Below are 11272 nucleotides of genomic sequence, written 5' to 3'. Positions count from 1 at the left end.
AAATAGCCATCATACCTACCTATTATGGCATTTCCATAGCCATTCCGAGATATATTGCCATGCAACTTTCCACCGTTCCATTTATTATGACATGCATCATCATTGTCATATTGCTCTTTGCATGATCATGTAGTTGACATCGTATTTGTGGAAAGGCCACCTTCATAATTTTCATATATGTCACTCTTGATTCATTGCATATCCCGGTACACCGCCGGAGGCATTCATATAGAGTCATATCTTGATCTAAGTATCGAGTTGTAATCTTGAGTTGTAAGTAAATAAAAGTGTGATGATCTTCATTATTAGAGCATTGTCCCAGTGAGGAAAGGATGATGGAGACTATGACTCCCCCACAAGTCGGGACGAGACTTCGGACTTAAAAGAGAGAGAGAGAGAGAGAGAGAGAGAGAGAGAGAGAGAGAGAGAGAGAGAGAGAGAGAAAGGCCAAAAAAAGAGAAAGGCCAAATAAAAAAATGAGAGAAAAAGAGAGAAGGGATAATGCTACTATCCTTTTTACCACACTTGTGCTTCAAAGTAGCACCATGATCTTCATGATAGAGAGTCTCCTATGTTGTCACTTTCATATACTAGTGGGAATTTTTCATTATAGAACTTGGCTTGTATATTCCAATGATGGGCTTCCTCAAAATGCCCTAGGTCTTCGTGAGCAAGCAAGTTGGATGCACACCCACTTAGTTTCTTTTGTTGAGCTTTCATACATTTATAGCTCTAGTGCATCCGTTGCATGGCAATCCCTACTCACTCACATTGATATCTATTAATGGGCATCTCCATAGCCCGTTAATACGCATAGTTGATGCGAGACTATCTTCCTCCTTTTTTTGTCTTCTCCACAACCACCATTCTATTCCACATATAGTGCTATGTTCATGGCTCACGCTCATGTATTGCGTGAAAGTTGAAAAAGTTTGAGATTACTAAAGTATGAAACAATTGCTTGTCTTGTCATCGGGGTTGTGCATGATTAAATACTTTGTGTGATGAAGATAGAGCAACAACCAGACTATATGATTTTGTAGGGATAACTTTCTTTAGCCATGTTATTTTGAGAAGACATGATTGCTTTATTAGTATGCTTGAAGTATTACTATTTCTTATGTCAATATGAATTTTTATTTTGAATCATTTGGACCTGAACATTCATGCCACAATAAATAAAGTTACATTGAGAATTATGCTAGGTAGCATTCCACATGAAAAATTATGTTTTTATCATTTACCTACTCGAGGACGAGCAGAAATTAAGCTTGGGGATGCTTGATACGTCTCCAACATATCTATAATTTTTGATTGTTCCATGCTATTATATTACCCGCTTTGGATGTTTATGGGCTTTACTTTACACTTTTATATCATTTTTGGGACTAACCTACTAACCGGAGGCCGAGCCCGAATTGCTATTTTTTTTGCCTATTTCAGTGTTTCGAAGAAAAGGAATATCAAACGGAGTCCAAACGGGATGAAACCTTTGGGAGCAATCTTTTGGGAACCTACGTGATCCAGGGGACTTGGAGTGGACGTCAAGCAACAGAGGAGGCGGCACGAGGGTGCCTGGCGCGCCCCCTGGGGGTGGGCGCCCCCCCCACCCTCGTGGGCCCCTCAAGCATCCACCGACCTACTTCTTCCTCCTATATATACCTACGTACACTACAAGAAATATGTCAACTTGTGACCTTGACTATTGGTCACTGAAAGGTCATTGTTTTCATTTACGACCTTTCTGTGACCAAACACAGAAGGTCAAAAGCTAGCGGTCGTAAACTAAAATTAACGACCTTCTCATAGAGAAGGTCGTAGACGTTTACGACCAAAACAGAAGGTCGTTGAACCCATGACCTTTTGTTTTGGTCACTGGCTGTCTGCCCAGGCCACGTCGGATTGAAAAGGTCACTGACAAGAATCAGCCCGGTCCGATTGAGTGTTTTACATGGGCCTAGGCCATTAATTCAGCCTTTTATATATTTTTTTCCTGCCAATTTACGCTAGCTACATGGGCCAAGCCCATCAATTCGGCCTTTTTGGTTTCTAAGACAGAACTTTACGGTCCATTTCTTTTTGGGCCTTGGCCTTTTAAAAGTTGACTTCTTTTTTGGGCCTCAGCCTTTTTGCATGCTATTCACATTTTGGGCCTTGGCCTCTACCAATAAGTAAGTCCAACTCATCAACTTTCTATTTCTCACATTTTCACAGTACATAAATGACAAATATTTCAAATGAAACAGAACTATATACTTGAAATGATAGCCAAAATTAGCCTATTACAATCTTTACATACTGTTCATACAACCAGACCAGTACAAAATACAATGAAAGCTATGAAGTACAACCAGAACACAAGGCATATTGATAGATAACCACCACACTTCATCGTCTTCCTCTTCCAAATTCCAAGAAACAAATCACCTAGCATTAGAAAGATCACGCATCAGAAGCATATAAAATCTTTCAACCATCAATATAGTTTGCTTATAAGAAAACATATGGTCTGATTTTAAAATCCATCAGAAACACTTGACCCAAGAGATGCAACTACCCGAATTAATTCAAGATTTAACACAGTAACTCTACAGGCAGAAAGTAAAGTGAAGGCAACCTCTTTGCACATCACTTATTTATGAATAGAGGGAGTGATATTCAGCTTCCACAGTCAAAGGAGACCCGTAAACTCATTGCACACAGTTGCAAAAACACATTATGCAACAACAATACAGCATCAGCGTGTGTGTGTATGTGTGTGTGTGGCGCGGTTACCTACATATCCTACTAAGCGAAGCCGGCAGTCAGGTTGTTGGTCTTGTACTTGTCGAACTAACAATCGATGGATTTTGCAGTCTAATTGAGATCAGTATAAACTAATTGCACACAATGGAAGCAGCGCCATCGAACCAACGGACGAACAAACTGACCCAGTGAGACCAAGAAGGAAAACAAGCAGATCAGGGGTGGTTACCATCCTGGCGCGCTCGCCCTTCTCCTGGATGGCATCATCCTTGAGCACCCTCTCCATCTGCCCAACCACAGAGACGGAGAGAAAAAATGTCAGGAACGCATCGCGTTGATCCAGCCACGGAGAACAAGTGTAGATATGATGCGCCAGATTGCCAGCAACACTGCTTACATGCATCTTCATATTTCAAAACGCCAACCAGGTTAGCAATAGTGCTAGACAAGTTAGCTAGCAAAACACTAAAGAAGGCATAGACAGAAACAAAGGTAACATGCATCACATCAAAAATAGTAAGCACTGAACCTACATCATATCTACACCAATCAGGTTGCATGTGTATGCTAGAAATCAAGAATCAAAAGGACTTCATCTTGTTTAAAATATCTTGCCTCTGTTGCTCCCAGTTTAGTAAAGAAATGGTCGAGCAGTGAGCGCTTCGTTTCAAGAACTTGGCAGTGCAAAATAGATTTCGGGTGGAGCACAAATAGAATACCTGGAAAAGAAACATAAAGAGCTATACAGTTAAGTAAGCATCATTGGCTGTACAAATAAGTGGAGAACAATAAAGAGCTATACAGTCTGTTGAGAACAATAAAGAGCTATACAAATTCATATTCAAGTTTGACTACATGCTAACAGACTCATGATCAAGTTTGACTACAAGCTAACATATCATTGTGAATACAGATGATTTTCGGACTAGTACCGTTGCGCAGGTTCAGGTCGTTTGAAGTTTTGACAACAAGCTACAAAATCTAGTTAAATCAGTAGTAGTATTGCAAGCAACAAATAGACTCTCAGAGCAGAACCAATGCATAAGAACGGACTAGCAACTACTAGGCCAAAGAACTAAGATATGTAGGAAATTTCAGATGTATCACTTCATAGATCAAGCATAGGCGCAACATAAAAGGCTCATGAGCGCTACAAAGTCTGAACGATTCAGCAGGAAGCGAGCGGAATCAATCAACTAGACATGCGGACAAGAGAGGCGCAGGGGAAGAAGCTCCTGCACCGGTAGAAGCAGACACAATCTAGTCCCACCAACAGGTCAGCCAGGCCAACATCTCCAGAGAACATAGGAGCAATGGTGTCGGAAATCTTAAGCTTCTCCATAACAGGATTGTGCCCAACAAGACCGACTTGGTGCAGAATCATCCCAGTCTATCTGCAGGCAGATACATTAAACAACAAAGGCAAGGAAAATGAAACTGAAACAAAGATAACACAATGGTTGGATACGAGCAGAATCATGGGAGATAGCTATAATATAAAGAATACAATAAGATATAAAATCAGCCAGTAGAATCATGGAAGTACCACAAGATTACATTGCACCAAGCCACAACATAAACCATAAGTTATTATTGTTCACCGCTAGCTACTGATGTATAAAAACATTAACAAGTGGAGTTATTATTGTTCACCACTAGCTACTGATGTAATAAAAACTGATGCAGCAGCAGAAACCGGCATCCAAAAGGGCATGCAAACAATTCATAGCAAAATCATATATGCCCCATGCTAGGAGAACCAGAGCATCACAGAGTACTACTGACTGACCCCAAAATAGAGCATCACAGCAAAAGACTTAACCAGGGGCCATCCATCCACATAACCCACCATCCCGAGATCTCAATTCTCACGGGTAAAAAGCAAGCAAGAAGACCAGATCACCTAGGGCGTGGTCTGCTTGTACTTGGACACCTCAGTGAGTAGCTTGTTGTAGGTGGCCTGGTCGAAGATGCATATCATTCAGTTACCAGTAGCAATCCTTGTAGGTGCATATTTACCACATCAATTGGTAAGTATACAGACAGAGTTGTGCACTTACTAACTAGTGTGTTGTGTGTTCACCCTTTGCACGCACCCATGGACATTTAAACTAAACTGAAACAAGCCACCAATGGTTGGCTAATCTAGAACATGGCAGAGATTTATATGATGGCAGTACATAGCTAGGAAACAAACAGCAGTCCATAATTGCATCATCATGTGTAGAACAAAATACAGACTCGCCTCTACAGGCTACAACACTACTAGCGTAGAGAACCATCCATAATAATTCTACTATAGGAGACAATGTAAACACAGAGTCACACCATTGACATATATTATTATTAAGCCCTAACTAAAAGATTCTGGTGGCTTAATTAGTGGGCAGATGTATGCATGCACAAAAAGGGGGACATTTTTCAATCAAACTGAAGAAAGATGCACATCATCCATTCAGTAACCAGTAGCAATAAAATCACAAGAAGACCAGACCAGAGGATCATCATCATCATCATCACAAGAAGAGAAGAGAAAGAAAAAACAGAGGCGACGGTACGGTATGGTACACTAGGGGAGGGGAGGGGAGGAAGGGCGGAGCTTACGGTGGCGAGCGGGGAGGCGAGGTCTTGGCTCGCGCGGCACGGAGGAGCAGCATCATCAGCTCCTTCGTCCGAGGAAACCGTAACAGTTTCCGCATCAGAAACAACCGCTTGTTGCAAAAAGAGAATTCGCGTCAGGTAGTGAATCAAATAGCGCAAGCATACTGATTTGATGCAAACTGTCCTTACCTTGCTGGTCCTCTTCTTCCATTTCTTCGGTACCACCACTTGCCCCGTCTGAAGAAACCGGCACAACAGTTTCCACACGACCTGATTGCACACAAAATTCTTGTCAATTTCAGATTTCATGAGACTGCAGCTACAACAAAACATGGGAGACGTATCAATTTATAAGTTGTTACTGAAGTCTTTGTCCCACCTTCGTCTTCCTGACCCTGCTCCTCTTCTATTTCTTCAGTATCATCATTTTCATCGTCAAAGGAAACCTGTGCAGTTTCCATAGCAGGAACATCACCTGCATCTTCCTGGCTATGCTCCTCAACCAGTAGGTTCCTTTTGCTCGTCGTTTTGAAGATGCACGGCCTCTTCTTGCATTGCTGCAGTAGCGTCATGTCCCTCGTCTGAAGAAACCGGTGCAGGTACAACAGTTTCCATATCAGAAACATCACCTGCTTGCAAACAAAATTCAGGTGCCACAGCCAGAGTCAGACACATAGTTCAAATACAATGTGGGGCACACATCAATTTGAAGTTTCAATTTCCATATAGCATAAGCCAGTGTGAGATCAGATCAACAGTTGCATATATACTGATGAGCGACCAGGGAGTTTCAAGAGTTTGTATAACATATTTACATGCATAGTAGATAGAGCCAACAGATCAATTATGGCATAATCAGATGGTATATAAATTAATAGAACAAGATGTATGCATAGATGAACAAAGAATCTGCCTGCCGGATTCTGTCTGAAGCAATTTAATGATTGAACAACCAGGAAGCGTGAAACAAAGAAGCATTATGTAGACCTTAACTAGAAATCGAGCCCCTTTGTGCCACCAAAACTAGAGCAATATAACGCCAGATGCAAGGATCTACAAAGATTTAACCAACACGGAAGAAGGTTTCGGGACCAGATAATCTACAGATCGGGAGAGGGCACGCGCGATACCTTGGGGGGTACTGCTGGTGCTCGTGGTGCTGGGGCGGCTGGTCGTCCTTGGGGGCGTTGGCGGCGTCCTTGGCGGCGGCGGCGGCGGGCTTCTTGGAGGCCTTGGTGGGCTTGTCAGGGTCGTCGGGCGGGATGACCTTCTTGACGACGCGGGCGACGGCCTCGTCGCCCGAGGCGCCGTCGGCCAGGTCGAGCAGGTCGAAGATCCCCATCGGCGACGCGGCGGCGGCTAGGGTTCTCCGCCTCTTCCGGCGGCGGCCTCGGCGCCAGCCGTCCGCGTTCGTCCCCGCGCCCTTGGGCGGGTCCGAGGAGAGCTCCGGTTCCGAGGGGTCGGCGGGCTTGGGCTGCGCGGACTCCTCCATGTCCAGCATCCGGATGGATCTGGGAGTGCTTGCTGTCGCTGTAAAGTGCGGGGAGAGAGAGAGGGGTTGCAGGAGAGGAGAGAGGGGCGATCCGTCTGGGGTGGGAGGGAAGCGGATGGGAGAGGGGAGACCGTCGGCGGCGAGCTGTGGGAGGGAGGAGGCGGTGGGTGGGTGGCGGCGTGAGGAGGGAAGGAGGCATGGCTCGGGTGCGGCGCGAGGGAAGCTAGGATTTGGACGAGGGGGGGTGAGACGGACGAGGGGTGAGAGTGTGAGGGGACGAGGGCTGCCGTCGGATCGGCAGTATCCGACGGTGTTTGAGCATGATCCGCGTGAGAGGCTTATAGACCAATCAGAAAGCAGTAAACACTTTGAAGATGTTATGACCATTTAAATTGGTTGTAGTTTAATAAAAATAAGGTTTTTCACAAGAAAAGCATTTTGTATTTTTCGAGTAACAATGATTGTTTTTTTTAAAGATCTACCAAATATTTGTTGCAAAATGACACCACACCATTTTTAGAAATCATTAGACCATATTTTATGTCCAATTGTCCAAATAGTTTGTTGTCAAAATATTTTCGAGTGCCCGAAAAAAGGTTTTTTTTGAAGGACCTACCACATATTTGTTGCAAAATTGTACCAAATCAATTTTTTAAAATACTAGGACATATTTTATGAACAATTAACCAAATAGCTGGGTGTAAAAAGTTTTGATCCACCTCTGGTGAAAATGACAAATTTCCGCTGATTCAGCTAGAAGCGGGCCAAATTTGAACTGTAACTACCTCGTAGTTTGCTCTTTATTTTTTCTAAAAATCATTTCTAGGTAAATAAGTATCTATTTAATCAGAAAAACACCAAAAAAATTCCAAGATTCAACCACTAGCTAGGAACGGTCAAGTCCGCCGTTTTGATCGCATTTTGAAACGGGCATAAAAAATTCAAACAAAAAAAATCAAAAAATTGGAAAACCTTCGCATTGTGTCATTATATGTGACCAAGTTTCCAGGAAAAATAATAAACTTGTAATACGGTAACTATTTTAAAAAAGTGTTCTCAGAAATGAGCTATCATGTGTGAAGATTCACGGCTTTCAAGCCAAATGATCAATCTTATGGCCACATTCATGGTATAGTTTGTTCAAATAATCTCATATTGTGCACAAGGGGGCATCTTGGAATGACAAACAATGTTGCCTAAGGGATTTTTTATTTTCTTTGGACGGAAAATACATTTTTCATTTTTCCGAGTGCCCAAAATGAGTTTTTTTGTGAAGGACCTACCATATATTTGTTGCAAAATTGGACCTAATCAATTTTATAAAATTCTAGGCCATATATAATGCACAATTGACAAAAATGGTTGGGTGTCAAAAGTTTTGATCCACCTCTGGTGAAAAAGATAAATTCTCGCTGATTTAGTTGGAAACGGGTCAAATTTGAACTGTAACTACCTCGTAGTTTGCTCTTTATTTTTTTCAAAAATCATTTCTAGGTAAATAAGTATCTATTTAATCATATAAACACCAAAAAAATTCCAAGATTCAACTACTAGCTAAGAACGGTCAAGCCCGTCGTTTTGATCGCATTTTAAAACTGGCATAAAAAATTCAAAAAAATCAAAAAATTGGAAAACCTTCGCATTGTGTCATTATATGTGACCAAGTTTCCAAGAAAAATAATAAACTTGTAATAAGGCAACTATTTTAAAAAAGTGTTCTCAGAAATAAGCTATCATGTGTGTAGATTCATGGTTTCAAGCCAAATGATCAATCTTATGGCCGCATTCATTGCATAGTTTGTTCAAATGATCTCATATTGTGCACAAGGGTGCATCTTGGAATGACAAACAATGTTGCCTAAGGGAGTTTTCATTTTCTTTGGACGGAAAATACATTTTTCATTTTCCCGAGTGCCCAAAATGAGTTTTTTTGTGAAGGACCTACCATATATTTGTTGCAAAATTGTACCAAATCAATTTTATAAAATACCAGGACATATATAGTGCACAATTGACAAAATAGTTGGGTGTCAAAAGTTTTGATCCACCTCTAGTGAAAAAGACAAATTCTCGCTGATTCAGTTGGAAGCGGGTCAAATTTGAACTGTAGCTACCTTGTAGTTTCCTCTTTATTTTTTACAAAAATCATTTCTAGGTACATAAATATCTATTTAATCAGAGAAACACCAAAAAAATTCCAAGATTCAAGCACTAGCTAGGAACGGTCAAGCCCGTCGTTTTGACCACATTTTGAAAACGGGCATAAAAAATTCAAAAAAAATCAAAAAATTGGAAAACCTTCGCATTGTGTCATTATATGTGACCAAGTTTCCAGGAAAAATAATAAACTTGTAATACATTAACTATTTTTAAAAAGTGTTCTCAGAAATTAGCTATCATGTGTGAAGATTCATGGCTTTCAAGCCAAATGATCAATCTTATGGCCATATCATGGTATAGTTTGTTCAAATAATCTCGTATTGTGCACAAGGGTGCATCTTGGAATGACAAACAATGTTGCCTAAGGGAGTTTTCATTTTCTTTGGACGGAAAAATACATTTTTCATTTTTCCGAGTGCCCAAATCAGTTTTTTTGTGAAGGACCTACCATATATTTGTTGTAAAATATGACCTAATCAATTTTATAAAATACTAGGACATATATAATGCATAATTGACAAAATGTTTGGGTGTCAAAAGTTTTGATCCACCTCTGGTGGAAATGACAAATTCTCGCTGATTCAGTTGGAAGCGGGTCAAATTTGAACTGTAGCTACCTTGTAGTTTGCTCTTTATTTTTTACAAAAATCATTTCTAGGTACATAAGTATCTATTTAATCAGAGAAACACCGAAAAAATTCCAAGATTCAACCACTAGCTAGGAACGGTCAAGCCCGTAGTTTTGACCGCATTTTGAAAGCGGGCATAGAAAATTCAAAAAAAATCAAAAAATTGGAAAACCTTCGCATTGTGTCATTATATGTGACCAAGTTTCCAGGAAAAATAATAAACTTGTAATACGGTAATTATTTTAAAAAAGTGTTCTCAGAAATGAGCTATCATGTGTGAAGATTCATGGCTTTCAAGCCAAATGATAAATCTTATGGCCACATTCATGGTATAGTTTGTTCAAATGATTTCATATTGTGCACAAGGGTGCATCTTGGAATTCCAAACAATGTTGCCTAAGGGAGTTTTCATTTTATTTTCACGGAAAATACATTTTCCATTTTCTGAGTGCCCGAAATGAGTTTTTTTGTGAAGGACCTACCATATATTTGTTGCAAAATTGGACCTAATCAATTTTATAAAATACTAGGACATATTTAATGCACAATTGAAAAAATGGTTGGGTGTCAAAAGTTTTGATCCACCTCTAGTGAAAAAGACAAATTCCCGCCGATTCAGGTGGAAGCGGGTCAAATTTGAACTACAGTTGCCTCATAGTTTGCTATTTATTTTTTTTCCAAAAATCATTTCTAGTTACATAAGTACCTATTTAATCATAAATACATGGTTTGGTGGCGATACGTCGAGGTTTGGACGGTGGTCGAGGGCCCCAACTCTAGAGCGCGTAAACTCGCATGCCCGCCGCGTGGTCACCGCGTGACCGTAGCATTGCCATGTGTTCTAGGCTGCCTAGGTATGTCTAGTGGGTTGGGCACTCCTCAGGTAGGTGCTAGGAATAAAATCATAACATAAGATTCTCACGAGGAGACCGATTGATGCTCAAACATGAATAAGCAGCCAAGTGTTTGATTAGCGGTATGGGAAATGCACATGGCTAATGGGTGTGAGTTTTGGCTGAGGATGATCAATTACTAAGAAGACCGTCTTCACAAATTTTCAGCTCAAAAGGAGGAGCCTAGGTGGTACTTTCTTTGCAAAGTACCACACTGGACATAAATACGAATGTTGAAGCCGGGCTCAAAATAATGAATGGATTGAGCTGGCATTTGGTGGAGGATGGTTATTTGGCTAGAGGAAAGCACTGTAGAAAATGGATAACATTTGGACATGCCAAAGTGGTACTTCCTTCACAAAGTGTTTTTCTGAACAAAATAGGAAAATGAATATTTTTGAATTATTTTTGAACTACGCATTTTTACATATTTGACGAAGATATGACCCAAAGAATTTATGAGATTTTTTTGGGAATTTTGGGAATGACAGAAATATAGGTTGCTTCACAACCTAGGGCAAAAACTGCCACATGGACATGACACATAGGCAAACCTGATGAGGGCTAGTCATAGCAACCCACCACAATTTACAAGGTTATGACCATCTATATTGGTCATGATCAGCTAGAAATAAGGCAGCGGGCCTGTGCTATCTGCTTTATGACCATTTCAAGTAAGGAAATTACGACCTTTCTGACCAAAATGGTCGTTATTGTTTAGGGTTTGGAGCCCCCCTCCAACAGCTTTTGAC

General features: G+C 40.9%; 1 protein-coding gene across 1 annotated transcript; it reads right to left on the bottom strand.

Annotated features, from left to right (window-relative positions):
* Window positions 1-2178: 2178 nt before the first annotated feature.
* Window positions 2179-6518, bottom strand: LOC123159802 (uncharacterized). The gene is made up of 8 exons (XM_044577623.1): window positions 6477-6518; window positions 5726-5975; window positions 5536-5616; window positions 5350-5456; window positions 3987-4135; window positions 3361-3464; window positions 2975-3031; window positions 2179-2427 (listed from the first exon to the last, which is right to left on the bottom strand). The coding sequence occupies exons 2-6, from the start codon at window positions 5970-5972 to the stop codon at window positions 3413-3415; spliced, it is 636 nt and encodes a 211-aa protein (XP_044433558.1). The 5' UTR covers window positions 5973-5975; window positions 6477-6518; the 3' UTR covers window positions 2179-2427; window positions 2975-3031; window positions 3361-3412.
* Window positions 6519-11272: the final 4754 nt, after the last annotated feature.

This window comes from Triticum aestivum, chromosome 7B, assembly GCF_018294505.1.
Source record: "Triticum aestivum cultivar Chinese Spring chromosome 7B, IWGSC CS RefSeq v2.1, whole genome shotgun sequence".
NCBI classification, from domain to species: Eukaryota; Viridiplantae; Streptophyta; class Magnoliopsida; order Poales; family Poaceae; genus Triticum; species Triticum aestivum.
Note: the sequence above shows the minus strand (reverse complement) of the source record. Positions and strands in the feature narration are given on the sequence as shown.